Source organism: Neophocaena asiaeorientalis, unplaced genomic scaffold, assembly GCF_003031525.2.
Source record: "Neophocaena asiaeorientalis asiaeorientalis breed wild unplaced genomic scaffold, Neophocaena_asiaeorientalis_V1.1 scaffold59, whole genome shotgun sequence".
Taxonomy (NCBI): domain Eukaryota; kingdom Metazoa; phylum Chordata; class Mammalia; order Artiodactyla; family Phocoenidae; genus Neophocaena; species Neophocaena asiaeorientalis.
In genome coordinates, this window is record NW_020174268.1 from 104,958 (window position 1) to 122,803 (window position 17,846).

At 40.6% G+C, this 17,846-nt stretch overlaps 1 protein-coding gene across 2 annotated transcripts in view; it reads left to right on the plus strand.

Moving 5' to 3' along the window:
- Window positions 1-17,846, plus strand: part of DGKH (diacylglycerol kinase eta) — a 164,362-nt gene that overhangs the window by 201 nt on the left and 146,315 nt on the right. For both annotated transcript variants that reach the window (XM_024755605.1, XM_024755604.1), the window contains exon 1: window positions 1-93. This exon is cut by the window's left edge. In XM_024755605.1, the coding sequence (XP_024611373.1) occupies window positions 1-93 (93 nt within the window). The remainder of the gene's footprint in view (window positions 94-17,846) is intronic.

Consider the following 17,846-nt stretch of genomic DNA (forward strand, 5'->3'; position numbering starts at 1 on the left):
CCCGGAGAGGATTCGTCCGACAGCGAAGCGGAGCAAGAGGGACCCCAGAAACTGATCCGCAAAGTGTCCACTTCGGGGCAGATCCGGACCAAGGTGAGGCGGGCCCAAGGGGAGCGTGGAAGGCGGGAGGCGGCTGGGCGGGGAAGAGGAGAGTGGGCGCCTGGGGCGCAGGGCGATCCCGGGAAAGTGTGGAGCCGAGGTGAGGGCGGGGCCTGGGCCCGGAGGCGGGGCCTGGGGGAGCCGGACGGCGCGCCGCAGAAAGGGATTTCCCGGCCGGCGCGCTGGGGCCTCCAGGGTGGGTTCCGGGGGAGATGGGTGGGCAGGGGCGGAGGAGAAAGGAACCAGGGAGCGTGGGAAAAAGCGGAAACGCTGTTTAGAGTTCCCACTCAGGGATCTAAAAAGGAGTGTTTCATTTTTGTTACTACCTGCCGTGCAATGGCTCGGTAGAGTGCATTGCGCTGGGAGCGAAGTGCAGGCTGACCAGCCAGAGCTGCAGTGAACTTCGCCACCTTCCCTTCCCGTGGACAGCAGCCTGCCTCTCCCTGGCCCACTCTGAGAGGGTGGATGGGGAGGTGACACCTGACAGTCCCTGTGCCCCTTTGCTGCCCTTTGGTAAATGATGCTCGCGGTTAACCGCACCCTAACGCGGCACAAACAACAGACCTCGAGTTCCCGCTAAGTGCAGTGTTCTTATCTTATCGACACACCCATGGTTATTTTTAATAATGAAAAGTAACCGCTTTGTGTCACGTGGAGATTAGCATGCTGTGCTACTCTTTATGTAGCAGGTACTGTTGACCTGTGAGGGCTCAAAGTTGAGAGTTTTAATTTGATTTTATATGTATATATAGCAAATGCTTACGACTGACTGAAGGATTATTTATACACTCTAATTTTCATCATACTGTAGAAATCATCACGCGGAGAGTCAGTTATCACGGGGGGACTTTAACGAGGAATTTGTAAAGGGAACCAATAAAATCATTGGATATGTGTGCTCTTTAAGAATAAATTTGCAGAAGTTAATTCATTCTATACCTATTTTTATGAGAATTTGTTTTCTAAGGTTAATGGACCCATATATGAAAATAGAATTTTTATTATGTGTCTGTGGATTCATGTTTGCACCTGCCTCCTTATTTTCTAAAATAAATATATGTAAGCACACACACAACTGTTAACAAGCTACACTTAGGGAAGAGTCAAAGATGCTTCATGGTTTTTTTTTTTTTTTTTTTTTTTTTTTTGGTACACGGGCCTCTCACTGTTGTGGCCTCTCCCACTGCGGAGCACAGGCTCCGGACGCACAGACTCAGCGGCCATGGCTCACGGGCCTAGCCACTCTGTGGCATGTGGGATCTTCCCAGACCGGGGCACGAACCCGTGTCTCCTGCATCGGCAGGCAGATTCTCAACCACTGCACCACCAGGGAAGCCCAAAGATGCTTCATTTTTAAGTGCACATCTTGTAACCTCCTTTTAACAGTGACATTTTTAATTTAGTATAATTTTGATAAATTAAGGATATGGAGTTTAATGTATTTTTAGAAGATTAAGGCTAAACAAAATAGGGACTTTCCTAACAGAGAGTACCTTTAACATTTGAAATCTTAGTTAAAAAAAAAATTCCCAAAACTGTGTTAATAATGGGCAAAATGGCAGGTTTTAAAAAAATGGTATTTTTATACGTTCAACTGAAATGGTAAAAATTCCATGTATACTTATATCAAGATTGACCAGTAAATTAATACTGTTTGGAAGAAAATTTAGAGATAACTCTAATTTGAATTGAGTAAAGTCAAACAACAAATTTGTTGGGAGTACCACTAAAATTTGAAGGGTTCTTGAACTCATGATGATAGCTACGACTATACTCTTTAAATTTGATATTATCTATGGTTTGGGGTAAAGCATCTGTATCGAGACTAAGAGTAAATTGAGAAAGCATGTTTATTCTTGGTTTTCCATTTAACTTTCTCACAAAAATATTTAGCACATAATGTTTTGCCATGATTAGGGATAATTAGTGATCATTAAATGAAATGTTCCTGAAATTTCTAAAGATGTATTGAATTTCAGAAGCTCTTTCTTTTATACTAGCTTATACAAGTGCATACAAGTTCATTAACATTATCATATATGGACACATGAAATCAGGGCCTAAACTGGCTGAAACTGGTGGGCCTTGTTCTCCCTGCCTGTCCCAACCCCCCAATCCAGACTGTTCATCTCTGCTACAGATTTCATCAGTTACATCTCTTATCACAGGTACTGATTCTCAGGGATGAGGGCAGGGCAGTGGACAGAATTCATAGAATGGGAACTGCTAAATTTAACTGTTGGTTTCCAGTCTTCAGTTATGATCCAGATGAGAGTTAAGGGAAAAGATCTTTAGAAAAGGACAGACACTCTTGATCCCTTCCACAGGTGTGTAAGATGGAGGAGCCTGGAGGAGAAGGAGGCCCTGAGACTAGCCCAAGGCTTAGTCATATTTAAGACAGCAGGAGCTTGTATATCCTAAAGATAAACCAAGGGACCACTAGGTCTCACAAGTTGTAATTACTAATGGTATCTTCTGCCCTGGTTATGTAGCAGCCAGGGGTGGTGTTTGTGGCACATGCACACGTATTTACACGCACATATCCATGTGCTTACATATGTCTGCACATATATGCTCTCTCTTTGGAATGCACTTATATACAGACACACAAAGGGCCTACAGCAGAGTGAGTTGCGCATAGAGGTCGTAAGTATTAAATGAATGACTGTGTATATATTACATACATACATATAATGCTTCATATATATGGGTATTACTGTTAAAATGCAGTACTTATTTTAGTGTCCTTTAAGATCCTTAGGATCATAAAGCTGTTTGGTGTCTAATTTAGGTTTGGAGTGAAAAACAGCCACTAACCTAAGTAATTACCTTATTTGAAGTGAAGTGTTCCTTGTTGTGAATGCTGGTTAATGTTTGAAATAATTTGAGTGTTAGTGAAGAACCTTAAGTTAATTGTGGCATTTGGAAGGTATCCAGACTTTTCTTAATTGAAAAAGTAACGTGTGCATATAGTAAGACGTTCAGACAGTGTGAGAGGATATTGGTGATGGTAGGGTATCCAGTGAAAAGTAATCTTCCTCCCACGTTAGACCACACAGTCTCTGTCTCAGAGGCAATTGTTGACATTTTCTTGGTGTGTTTCCAGAAAATTTCTATGCACATACAAGGATATATATGTGTGTGTGTGTGTGTGTATATATAAATATGTAGTATTTAAAAAATACTAATGGGAACATTCTCTACACATTCTGCATCTCGTTTGTTTGAAACATGGAGATCATTTCTCTAATGCTTGACTACGACTGCCTCATTCTTTCTAATGATGGCAAAGTATTCCATTATATTAGGCTGAGCTAAGTGAAGTTGCTCTGTCAGTAGGTCAAAATGGTAGAGAGTAGGGCCGGGAGGTGGGGAAAATGGGGAGAAGTACACACTTTCAATTATAAGATGAATATGTTCTGGGGATTTAATGTACAGCATAGTGACTGTAGTTAATACTACTAACTTGTGTATTGTGTACTTGAGATTTGCTAAGAGAATAGCAAAGTATTCCCACCACACACACACACACACACACACACACACACACACTCTTAGCTGTGAGGTGATAGATATATTAATTAACTTAATTGTGGTAATCATTCCACAATGTATATGTCTATCAAATCATCACATTGTACTTTAAGTATATACAGTTTTGTCTGTTATACCTCCATAAAGCTGGAAAACAACGGTCCAACATGGGAAATTTCATACGGTTTAACCTGCATGTTATGTCATCATTTAATTAACCAGCTCTCTATGAAACGAAATATGGGCTATTTTAAGACAACACTAATCTCAGCATTTTTGCAGTGGATATGATGTACTTTTTTTTTTTTTTTGCGGTACGCGGGCCTCTCACCGTTGTGGCCTCTCCCGCTGCGGAGCGCAGGCTCCGGAGGCGCAGGCTCAGCGGCCATGGCTCATGGGCCCAGCCGCTCCGCGGCATGTGGGATCTTCCCGGACCGGGACACGAACCCGTGTCTCCTGAATCGGCAGGCGGACTCTCAACCGCTGCACCACCAGGGAAGGCCACGATGTACTTTTTAAATAAAGAGTGAATAAGACTGGCATGCCTTTTAAATTAGTGTGGTTTAATAAAATGCTCATGTACATTTTAGTACCCTTGTCACATCCTCATATTGTGTGCTCTTTGTTCCCGTTTTCATTTCCCATTTTTTCCTTCTGTTTCTTTGCCTTGCTGTCATCTCTACTATTTTTCTCTTTCTCTGTTTTTCACTTTTTTCCTTTCTCTGTATTAGCTAAATGGAATTTCAGGTAGTCTCATCTACCTACCCAGGTGCTAAACGCTAGATAACTTTATGGGTGCCTCGATTTCCCCAAAGGAAAAAAAAATCACTTATATACAAGTTTAAATAGTGCTGATGTGGGGAAGCCAAAGGGAGCTGTAACTCATCAAATCTCTTCCTCTCTCTTTACCCTTGGCTGTTATCCCTAAATTCTTAGTCTTGTTTCAAGGAGAAGCTTGATTTTGCATTCAGATTTACTATTGTAGAGAATTTCACTGGTGTTTGCTGGGAGTGAGACATTCTGAAACAGCACTGATACAACCTCAGACCAGCTTGGTTTTGAACATGAGTGTGAAGGACAGTCGGTTTGCTTTTTGTTGGCCCATGAATACTGTAGTCTTTCATTTTGCAACGAATGGCTGGAGGAACATTGGTCAGGCTTATAGACTAGGATTGTTTAACCGTCATAAGCCAAACAGTGTAAACAAGTGGGAGCCATCTCAATGACTTTTTTTCACACTGACTCATCTTGGTTAAGGTCTTGAAGCTTCATGTGTCAAAAATATTTCCTAATTTGGTTTATTATGCTCGCATTTATTTTTTTGACATTTATGTCTTCTTACAGTTAATTTTAATGTCCATAAATGAGTCTCTAAATTTAGGTAAAACATACCTAAACACTGGAAAGATATTCAGAACTTTGCAACATTGTATCTGGATTAGGACATCTCTTTCAGCCCATTAAAAGAATACATTCTTCAGCTGGTACCTTGGTTTTACTTTAACACAAAGGATGTATAAATAAACTCTTATATCTTTATGGTAAGGTATAATCAATATGGAAATACTGATTTGTATTTTTCACTGCTTTATGAGATACAATTTGTGCAATTAAAACATTATTTTTCACCATAAACCTTCGATAGAGTAGATTAGGGAAGACTTGCTCAGTGTTTTTCAGGTTGTAGGTGGCAGCCCATTAGTGGGTCATGCTGATTCATATCCAGTATTTAAAACAGAAACAGAATAGATTCGAAAATACTATTTAAGACTTTTAGCCACAGTTCTGCATGGAAACATTGGATTGGGTAATGATCCAACTAGGATGGGAAACAGAAACAAGGCCAGAAGATTGTTAAGAAATAAAGTAATATTAACAGGTTTATTGTTCAGAAACAACATGACGTGAAAGGCAAGTAGGAGTTTTTACATTTTGGTAGGTGATGAGCAGGAAGATATCTTGAATTAGAATAATCAACATTCATCTAGGCAGAAATCAGCTAACTTTTTCTATAAAGGGCCAGGTAGTAAATATTTTAAGCTTTGTGGGCCGCAGTCTGTGTTGGAATTACTCAGCTCTACTGTTGTAGTATAAAAGCAGCTATAGATAATACTTAAATACCTATAGGAAGCTGAAATGTGGTATATGTGTGGTATATGTCTATATGTGGTAAAATGTGACTACATTTGTTCCAATAAAACTTTATTAAAGGATGTTAACATTTGAGTTCATAATATTTTTATGTGTTAAAAAATATTCTGTTTTTAAAAAAGCCATTGACACATGTAAAAACCTTCTTAACTTGTGGGCTGTATACTATCAGGTGCCAGAAGTATATATGGCCCATGGATTTGTCTTGTGGGCTGTAGTTTTTTGATCCCTATCCTAGGTGATGGAAAACGGTTTGCAAAGCACTACAAAGTTAAGGTGCTGTGAAATGCAATCAGCCTTTAGGGGACCAAAAATAGCTAGATTTCAATCCATTTAAAACCCTCATCTTTGTAGAACGTTTTATTTTTAGCTTGGTTTGCGTCTTTGCTTCCATTTTAATGTGAACTAAATATAGACTGGAAACTCTGAGTCTTGGTACACTAATATATGGTATAACAGCTTTCTTTCCATTTTGATTACAAGTTAAACATGATATCCCATTATTAAAGATAAGAGAAGTAATAACTAATTTACTAAACCTTTACATATAACTTAAGATGCATTATTTGAAGGTATCTAAATTTAGAAAGCTTTCAGTTAGTTTAAGGTTGCATGTTTACTATTGTGGTGAGAGTGATGGAAGGTTATATGAAACTACTGTTGTAAATGACTCGGGGCTCCTTACTGTTTCCAGGGTACAGTGTTTCACTCATATTGGATTTGTTAGGTTTTACTTGCTCAGGAAATAGTATATAGCAAAGGTTTTAATTAAAGAGAGTTTGTCTCATGTCTAAAAATAGACCTTTGAAAAAGACCATAACATGTTCATTATATGTCCATGCCCATTACATTTTCCCTTGGCAAATTAGTTTGATTTTGTTGGGTATGGAGTATTTTTTTCTGTGAATATTTAATTATTTGAAACACATTTGTATTTTTGATTTGGTTAAGTGGCTTAAGATGGTCAATAGCCATTGTTGATAATGGCCTTAATTTAAGATTCAATGTACATTGTTTCTACTTTAGATTGTCACTTATTTTTTTCAAATGAATATATATGGCAATAATTCCCCTCCCTGCCTCCCCCTCTCCCCCCGCTTTTTGTTAGAAGGATATTGGGAAGACTTGTTAGCCTCTTGTTTTCGTTTTTAATTTTTTTTGGAGTATAGTTGATTTACAATGTTGTGTTAGTTTCTGCTGTACAGCAAAGTAAATCAGTTATACGTTCACATATCTCCACTCTTTTTTAGATTCTTTTCCCATATAGGTCATTACAGAGTACTGAGTACAGTTCCCTGTGCTATACAGTAGGTCCTTATTAGTTATCTTAGCCTTTTGTTTTACACCAAGGAAATATGATTAACTTTATCATGTGTGGAGCTGGAATCTCTAACCTTCTCACTGTGCGGTTTGAATACCAGGACTTTCTCAAACCATCAGATTATAATTTAGTATAATAAAGCTTTTTTTAATAAAGCTTGGGGCATTTATGTCAGAAATTTGAAGATACCTTTCTCCTTAGCATTTTATTGTTTACTGAGCAGTTTTATATACATGATCTCATTGAACAGTTGCTTAAAACCGTATGAATTTTACAACTGATAAAACTGAGACCAAGTTTGAACATCTGCCGAGTAAATGGCAGGGTTGGAACTCAAAAGCAGGACTTCGAAACAGTGGATGGCTTCCAAACGCCTTCTTTTAAGTCCCGTAAGCTTCTTGGGTTTTGAAACTTGACATCTATAGTGTACAAGTATGGATGTATGCGGGTGTCTCCTTACCTCTCCTGCCTCTTCTCCTCTCCCCTAAATTCCCCTTTCCTCCCCCTTCCCTTCCCTCCTCCTTCCTGCCCAGCCCTTTATTCGTTTGTTTAATCTGTGAACGTATCTGTGACCAATGTTTTAGGTATCCTAATGCCTTTTTGCAATCGAAACCTCTGTTTTTAGTGAGACGTTAAAGAGGGTATGTTTGAAAAGTGAATTGTGGAATAAAAAATTTCAGCTGAAATTTATATTAATTTTAATTACTGTTGGGCAAATCATGGAATCGCTTTGAAAATGTCTTTAGAAGGACTAATTCAGAAGAAATGCTTATAGGTATCTAACACTTCAAATAGATTTTCAAAGAAAACTGTTATTTTCACTTTTATAAGGTAAGATGCTATTTTTAAAAGGTCATGGTATAGCGCTAAAAAGAATTATATAAAGTACTTTTCCATTGGCCTATTAAGGCATAGTTGAGGAAAAAATATGAGTAAAATTTATTTTTAAATAAAAGGCTAAGGAATGAAAATGACATTTTGAGGGCCCGATTTTCTCCATCTGACTCTTTATTTTATTTTTTTTTTTTGCGGTACGCGGGTCTCTCACTGTTGTGACCTCTCCCATTGCGGAGCACAGGCTCAGCGGCCATGGCTCACGGGCCCAGCCGCTCCGCGGCATGTGGGATCTTCCCGGACTGGGGCACGAACCCGTGTCCCTTGCATCGGCAGGCGGACTCTCAACCACTGCGCCACCAGGGAAGCCCTGACTCTTTTATTTAGATTAAGAAAGGGTTCCAGGGTGTATACCTGAGCAGGCACACTGTTTTGAGTGGGATTATTTGTACAAACTCATATAGTACTTTAAAATTATGTTATGATATTATATGTATATATGAATATATACTATCTCCGTGGTTTGTGAAGCATAGTGGTAAAATGAACACCTGTGAACCAGCTTTGGAACGAGAACATTTTCAACATCACGCATCTACCTGTGTGCCCCGTGTCTTTTCTACTCCTTTGTTGCCCCTCAATTCATTCAAAGAGATATTTATGGTGTCCATGTACTGTCATAGGTGCCAGGGATAGAGCAGTAAACAAAACCAAAATAGATGAAAACCCCTGCCCTCATGGGGCTCACATTTTAATGCAGGGAGAATTTATAACTTATAAATATGTAAAGTGCATAGTACATTAGAAGGTGAGAAGTGCTATAGAGAAAAAAAGCATGAATGGGAGCGGGGATGGGGTAGGAAGGGGAAGGTCTTCCTGAGAAGGTGACATCTGAGCAATGACCTTGAGGAAATGAGCTACTCAGACCTCTGGCGGGGGTGGGGGGGGGAAAGAAGTCAGGCAGAAGGAACAGAGGCTGCAAAGATCAAGAAACAAGCTACAACAAGGAGGCGGTCCGTGGGGCTGAAGAGGGGTGGGGGGATGGGAGTGGAGGGGAAGCAGGTGGAAAGCTAGAAGTAGGTTAACAGTAAGGTAGTGTAGAGTTCCTTGCTTGGGGTTCATGCATTCCATAGTCTGGATGGGCTTCAGAGGGCTCCCCAAATTTTGTGTCCACGTGTATGCCCCTCAGAAGGCTAAAACCACTGATTTGTAGAGGGGAATTGCAGGACAGGCAATAAAAGACAGATGAAAAAAATACAAACACGAACTATAACCATCTGTTGTTGTCCTTTGGAGAAATGCTAAAATTAGGAGTGGGTTCAGTGCAATGCAAGGAGAAACTCCATTGGACAGCAGGGTCCCTTGGGGCAGTTAGGTAGTGTCGGGTTTGCTTCTCAGCTATTCCATGTGCAATTAGGTGACCTTCACCATGTTACTTAACGTGGCGGAGATTGCTGTGCCCCTCAATATCTGGGTTCCCCCTGTCCTTCCTGGCCCGCTTTTAGACTTCAGTTTCCGCGTGCAGATAGGTGGGGCTGTGTAAACTGAGTTTGGGCCGCTGGTATATGAGTGGGCAGGATGTTTGTCACTTGGCTTCTGAAGCCATTTGTGGGACTCTCCATGCTTTGTCCCTTCTCTCACGTGCCAGACGGATGTCGATTATCCAGTGGAAGGAGCTTGGATCCCTGACTCATAGAGCAGAGCCTCTGTGATCCTGCCCCCAAGCCTCATTGGCCAAATTGGATCGTGACACAAAAGGGAAAAAGGGAAATGGACCTTTACCGTGTTAAGCCCCAGAGATTTGGGTATTGTTTGCTACAACAGTTAGCGTACTCTTAACCAAGATGCTTCATTTCTCTGAACTTCAGATTTCTCATTTGCAAAATAGGGATAGTGATTCTGACCTCAAAGGGTAGGGATGAGGATTAAGGAAATACACAGTATGCTTTTGTATCCCTGATGATTATAATTCTTTTCCAAAACTGGTATAAAATCCTGATAATGCAGTTATTCCTGATACACGTGCCTTCTAAATAATCAGTAGGCTACACAGACCACTGTCCTTTGTTGACTATTTAATGGACTTGATAAAACTATATATATATAATTAATTTATTAATTTTTGCTGTGTTGCGTCTTCGTTTCTGTGCGAGGGCTTTCTCTAGTTGTGGCAAGCGGGGGCCACTCTTCATCGCGGTGCGGTGCGCGGGCCTCTCACTATCGCGGCCTCTCTTGTTGCGGAGCACGGGCTCCAGATGCGCAGGCTCAGTAGCTGTGGCTCACGGGCTTAGTCGCTCCGCGGCATGTGGGATCTTCCCAGACCAGGGCTCGAACCCGTGTCCCCTGCATTAGCAGGCAGATTCTCAACCACTGCGCCACCAGGGAAGCCCCAAACTATATATTTTTACAGACCGTTATTTTGTAATTTGGAAAACTGTCTTTGCTACCGTGCAGGGCTCTTTGGACATACGAAAACCCATACTGCCAGAGCAGTGAAGATGGGCTCCCTCGATGACTTTCATGAGGTCCAACCTTGTTTCTAGAGTAAGATATGCTACAAATGTCTTAGGAAAAAATACTTTATTAAGAACAAACGACCACTTGGAGGTGGTAGTGGAGATAATTGGCCAGGTAGGCTTTTAGGTGCATCCATGGCCAAGTCTGCTTTTATCCTGGACTGATCTTTACACCTTCCCTTTCCCCCCTTCCTCAGCTCTTCCTCAGCCCCCACAATCTGGCTTTTGCCCCAGACACTTCATGAAAACCTCTTTTGCAAAGGTCACTAATGATCTAATTGCTAACATCCAGTAGTCTCTTTTTAGTTTTCACTCAGCTGTGTTTCTTGCAGTTTTGACACTGTTGACCATTTTTTTTCTCATGCCTTCCCCCCCCTTTTTTTTTTTTTGCGCTACGCGGGCCTCTCACTGTTGTGGCTTCTCCCGTTGCGGAGCACAGGCTCCGGACGCGCAGGCTCAATGGCCACGGCTCACGGGCCCAGCCGCTCCGCGGCACGTGGGATCCTCCCGGAGCGGGTCACGAACCCGTGTCCCCTGCATCGGCAGGCGGACTCTCAACCACTGCGCCACCAGGGAAGCCCACGCCTTCCCCTTTTGCTTTCAAGGTTTAATCCCTCTTATGTTTCTCATTAGCTTTTACTCCCTCTCAGCCTCCATCCTTGATCCCTTTTGCTAATGCTGAATGTGTGTGTTTCCTAGGATTCTCACTCTCCTTGCTTTCCCTTGGTTGATCTGATCCATTAGGTTAGGCTTTGACTACCAGCTGCACCCATCTTTCTCCAGCCTGTGCCCTCTCCTCAGATCTGGACCCTTTGCCTACTAGACATTTCCTACGGTGGGTCCTGTAACCGTCTCAGCCTCAATATTTTCACAAACAGATTTAAATATACAAGCTCCCCACCTCCCTGGCCACATTTTGCTCCATTATTTTTATAGGAAGGATTTGCCTTGTAGTTAACTCTGATTTTTTGTCTTGCTGAAAATATTCATTAATTCATTTGCTTTTAGCAAATATGCGTTCAGTGCCTACTACGGCTAGGCCGAGTGCCAGGGCCTGGGGAAACAGTGGTATATAAAGCAGATACAGTCCCTTGCCTCATGGAGCTCAGTTAGCAGTCACCAAGTTTGTTCAGTTGTGTATTTTCATAGATTATCTCCTTTAATCCTCATAATAAAACTAAGTAGGTAGGTACAAATATTATCCCCATTTTAGAGACAAGGAAACCAAGGTTTAGAGAAATCACTTGCCCAAGGTCACCCAGCCATCAAGCGACCTGCTGGATGCCTGCTTTAACTATTATGATATACAGTACCGTCCCTGTCTCTACTGCTTGTATCTGTGGTGAGTTCAGGCCTTCCTTCCCATTTCTATTGCTGTTTCCCCAACCTTCACTTAGCCTTTATAATTTAGCATTTGGGTTTTTGTCGTGGATTTCCTCTCTGGTCCCTTCTCTACTCCTCCTCTGCCAGAGCTATCTTTATAAAAGAGAAAAGTATGATCATAATAAAGAGAAGTATGATCGTACTACGTTTTGCATCAGCTCTTAGTCATTACCCATTACTGGTGGGATAAAGTCTAAATTTAACATCGCTTCCTAGGTCTTTCTCAATTTAAGGCTAAACTACCTTTCTATTCATTTAATCATTATTTATTGAGTATGGTTGTAGTTGCTGGAATGGCAAAATCACATAAAAAAGCCTGCTTACTAGGGCTTGTAGTCTATTGAGGGGGAAGTTAATAAACATGTAAGGAAATATACATCAGATGTTCATAAGCATAATTAAGGAAAATAAAACAGGATAAAGGGAGAGGGAGTGATGGAGCGGTGTGTGTACAGATGAGTGTGTGTAAAGTATTTTGAATGAATTGGTCCAGGAAAGACTGTCTTTGATGAGGTAATATATATATATATTTTTTAACATGTTTATTGGAGTATAATTGCTTTACAATGGTGTGTTAGTTTCTGCTTTATAACAAAGTGAATCAGGTATACATATACATATGTTCCCATATCTCTTCCCTCTTGCATCTCCCTCCCTCCCACCCTCCCTACCCCACCCCTCTAGGTGGTCACAAAGCACCGAGCTGATCGATGAGGTAATATTTGAACAGGGATCTGAATGAAGTGACATGAGCCATGCAGATATCTGGTGTCAGAGCGTACCAGGCAGAGTCAATACTGTGGTCTCCAGTCCTGGCCACTGTTGTCCTGTGGGCAGTCACGCCAAACCCCTCTCTGTTCCCAGAGTCAGGCAGGTGCTGTCACACCTCCAAGTCTTTGCACGAGTTATTCCATCTACCTGGAATGCCTCCTCTTTCTTGTTTCTCTGCCTAATTTATTTTATACCATCATTTCCCCACATCTCTGAAAATATCTGAAGTGGTTTACATTCAATTCTGTGTATCAAGCTTAGGTAAAAGGTAGCTAGGAGTGTAGGACCAGAAGGAAGCTTAGTGGGTTAGTCTACAGAGCAGAGACTCTGCTCTCTCTTTCTCTTTATAAAATATACTATAATATAATAATATACAACGTATAAAATAGTAATTTTTATATATTATACACAATACATAATATGCACAACACAACATATAATTTTATAACACTATAATATATTATGTATATTATATAATATATAAAGATATGTTGTATATTTATATATAATATGATATATATATAATTACATTTTATAAATAGAATAAAGATAAGCTGTAAATTTGGCCCCAAGCTTCATGGCAGCCAGAGCAACAGGATCACTTACAAAATGTTATTGTCAGTGGTGAAAAAGCCCTCTAGATTTTAGCAGGAAAAACCGTTTTTCTAGATCCCAAAGAATGTGTTGTGTTCTGCCAGTCTTCACGGGGTGGGTTACTAAGGGGTGAGGTAGACACTCCCCTACATCATAACACAAATGCTAGAGGTGTCCTTACAGTGTCTCCCCTTGTAAGGTCCGGACACGATCTAAACGGCCACTTCATGACAGCAGTTCTGGAGGGGATTTAAGTAAGGCAGTTTTAGTTATGGCTAAATCCAGGCATAAAATCCGAAATATTTTTGAAGATTGAATAAATGGCATGTACTTCAGACAATACTCCTGTTAAATTGGGCGTCTGCTGAAATCCTTTCAAAGTATTGTAGCATCTCAGGTTATCTGAAGTTGTTATTTATTTATTCAGGTGCTATTGACAAGAGGGGATTGAGTGGTATGTTTTTAGCTGATCTAGAAAGAAAAATCTGATGTTTCTCGGTGGTTCTCCACTTCATATCTCTAATCAAATGGTTCTACATCTAGGATTTTAAAAACTATATTTGCAGTGTTCTATGAGTGCAGTGTAGAATATTAAAAACATGTATACGTTTTAGGAAAATTATGAGAAGAGTGTTGACCTCATGGACCCCTGGAAAGGTCTTGGGGACACTTTGACAATTGTTATGTTTGCACAATGTATCTGGACTGATTTTTTTTTTTTTTTTTTTTTTTTGAGAGAGCGAGCCAGGAGGATATCTGGAGGAAGAGCAGAACAAGCAGAGGGAAAAGCAAATGCGAAGGCCCTGAGGTGGAAACATACCTGAGACAGTCCAAAAATGTTAGGAGGCTGAGGGTGGCTTGGAGCGAAGTGACGGCGGGGGGAGTAAGTAGCAGGGAAGACCACAAGAGAGGTCAGGGGGACGACAGACATGTTGTGATGATTTCCATGAGACAATATACATATTTAGCCTGGTGGCTGGTACATAATTAACATTTAATAGGTGCTAGTTATTATAGTACTATTAAAGGAATACAGTTGCAAGTTTGATCTTTAAAATAAAAGCAGCCTCTAAAACAAACTCTTTAGAAGTAGGAGAGACATGGAGCCATAGGTAGAGAGAGACCTAGGGGTCAAGTGAGGGCTTCTTTAAAATAGTGAAATGATTCTTTTTTTTTAGGAGAAAGAAGAGAATATTGGTGGTCTGAGGAGAATAATCCAGTTGAGAGGGAAGATTAGATGATGCAGGAAAGAGAGGAAAATTCCTGGAGCAATGTTCTTAAATACGTGTGGCAAGATGGGATCTTGTGAGTAGCTGGGAGCAGGGCAGTTTATCCATAGTATTGGGTAGATGCAGTGGTAAGCGTTTCTGGAAGTTCTTTTCTGATTCCTTCAGTTTTCTTAGTGGAATAAGAAGCTGGGTCCTCAGCTGAGAAGATATTAGCGATCTGAAGAGAGAGGAAAAGGTATGAAATACTTGAATGGGAGAGTGGGAAAGTGAATGGAGTAGAGAAATATGGTGTGAGTATCACATGGCATTTAGGGCACACCTGAAGTGAGGGGCCGTGAGTTTAAGGTAAGCACCGCCAGCCTGGTATGGGACCATGTTTGGCTGCAAGGGTATAAGCACGGAATAAGTGGAGAATTGGATTAAACCAGGGTTAAGGTTTGTCTCCGTAAATATGGCAAAGCAAGAAGGGATGGGGAAATTGAGGGTGGATACTGGAGGAGAGATTATCATGACAAGCCCTGGCATTTGTGTTAGGTATCCAGTGAGTGCTTGAAGCAGGTCCTAGGAAGTCCGGGTGGGTGGGACCCAGCAGCTAAGGAAGGGTGGAAGGGAAAATCATTGCAGAGTTAAACTTAGTCATTCAAATTAAAAAAAGAAGAAGAAAGAAGATAAAAGAAAGACTACCAAAAGAAGCTGTCCAGTTTTAATTATTTTAAATATGTTTTACAGATGCATTACTAATAGGTTTTCCTGGGGAAATCTTGAGATCATGTACTCACAGCTTGTGTCCCTCCATCAGTAAAGTACAGAGAATATTTTATGTAGAACATGCAACAAACAGTTCCTCAAAGAAATAAATAGATCTGGTTTGGAATTTTTTTAAATCATGCAAATGAAACCCTAACATGCATGAAGTAACCCATGAGTCCCAGTTCCAGCTCTGATTGGTTAACTTACAGGACCTCTCTAAGCCTTGGTTTCCTTGTATTAAAGCTCTTGTGAGGATCAAGTCCTTAGCTCAATGCCTGGCACACAGTAAACGCTAGTAAATGTTAGCTATGTTATTCAAGCATCTTGAGGTGAATGGCCCTTTTTCAAGAAGGTGCCTCTGTGCTTACAAGTATATAAGTGAGTGAGGTGCTAGTGAAATCTTCAGTCATAGTGAAAAACATGTCAGGCTTATTCTGCCTTTGGCATGCCAGAGCTCAGAGCTGTTTGATTGTAAACCTTTTTGTTAAGTTGGGAAGTTTACAGAGATTTTATCATAAATCTAGTTAAGATTCCACAGCAAAGGGAGGAATGTTGAAGGAGGAGATTCAACTTTCCCCTGGTACCACTTCTGCCTTATCATCACGCATACCTGTCATAACAGTTGTAAATTATTCTCATTTGAGTATTCATGGTCTTTCCCCTCCTCCTCTTTTTTTTTTTTTTTTTTTTTTGGCAGTACGCGGGCCTTTCACTGTTGTGGCCTCTCCCGTTGCGGAGCACAGGCTCCGGACGCGCAGGCTCAGCGGCCATGGCTCACGGGCCCAGCCGCTCCGCGGCATGTGGGATCCTCCCGGACCGGGGCACAAACCCGTGTCCCCTGCATCGGCAGGTGGACTTTCAACCACTGCGCCACCACGGTAGCCCTCCCCTCCTCCTCTTAAAGAAGAAGCACTCTAGCTTGTTGGATCAGCTTCTTCATTCTCCTTGGTTATGGAGCAAGAGAGTAGATATGATGAACAGACAGGAAGAAATTCCCTATACGGCATCAGTACCTTAAGGGTCTTACTATATGTGGTATAACTGAGAGGCTGGAATGAACAGCAAGTCACATGTGCTTGGCTTTATTCTTAAAGCAAAGTGTGAGCATGTGTGAGACATTCCTTGGGAAATATGTGGGCAAAGGAAGAGGACTGGGGTCCTATGTGAGCAAGTAAGAGAAATAGCCAGTAAAATATGGATCACTGTCATCACTGTGACTCCATGTATATCTACAGGCTGATAAAGCCTGGGGACTTGATGTACACTTTAATTCACCATCGATAGTATACTATGTTATATATAAAATATTTAAATTATAAAGCAGTGTACACCCATGTTCATGGCAGCATTATTCATAGAAGCCAAAAAAAAAACGGATGGATGAATGGGTAAACAAAATGTGGTCTATACATACAATAGGACATTAGCCTAACGAAGGAAAGAATTTCTGACACTGCTACAACATGGATAAACCTTGAAGACATTATGCTAAGTGAAATAAGCCAGCCACAAAAGGACAGCTACTGTATAATTCTACTTACATGAAGTCCCTAGAGTAGTCAAACTCAGAGAAACAAAAAATAGAATGGTCGGTTCCAGGGGCTGGAAGGAGTGGGGAATGGGGAGTTAGTGTTTAATGGGTACAGGGGTTCAGTTTTGCAAAATGAAATCGTTCTGTGGATGGATGGTGGTGATGGTCGTACAACAACATGCATGTACTTAACACAACTGAACTGTACACTTAAACATGGTTAAGATGGTAAATTTTACATTATGTGTATTTTGCCACAATTAAAACAAATTATAAAGCAAGCTTCACAGGAGCAGCCCACTATAAACTAAAATACTAATATTACAAGAATTTTTTAGTGAAACACTCAAGAAATATGCAGAACATCAAGACAATTATTCAAACATCAGGAAAACTATGAAACTTTGCTGAGGGACAAAAAGAATTCAGATGAATGGTCTTAAGTTTTACCTAATTTATCTGTAAATTTTACACAATTACAAATACATTTGCTATCGGGATTTTGGCTTACTGAAATGATCTGAAAGGTCATACAATAATATCTAGTTACATATTGAAAAGGAAGAGTAATGAAGTGGGCCTTAACCAATCAGATGTAATTAAACTTAGCACAAAGCTACAAAAAAATTAATGTGGCTTTGATATGGGAATAAAGTGAGAGATCAGTGGAACAGAATAAAAAGTCCAGAAACTTGCCCGTAAATATATAAGAATATATTTTACTATACAGATAATATTTCAAGTCAGTGGTGAAAAAGATGGATTACTCAGTAATTCCTCTTGTGGCAACTAGCTCACCATTCAATTAAAAAAACTGGAAGCCCAATCCTTACCTCACACTATGGACTACATAGTTTCCAGATGGGTTAAAGATCAAATTTATAATAATTAAATCATAAAAGTACTAGAATACATAAAGATAAGTAATTGCATAGTCTCAGGGTTGGAGACAATTTTAAAATGTGATACTAAGGAAGAAAACAAAGTAAAAGCTTGTTGAATCCTGACATATTGAAACTCACCATGAACCAAGTTGCAAGGCAGATGATTTCCCAAATTACTCCTGTGTTTAGCTAGAAACATTCTCATTCTGAAAAGGGAACTCTCCTATCCTGTTGGTGGGAACGTAAATT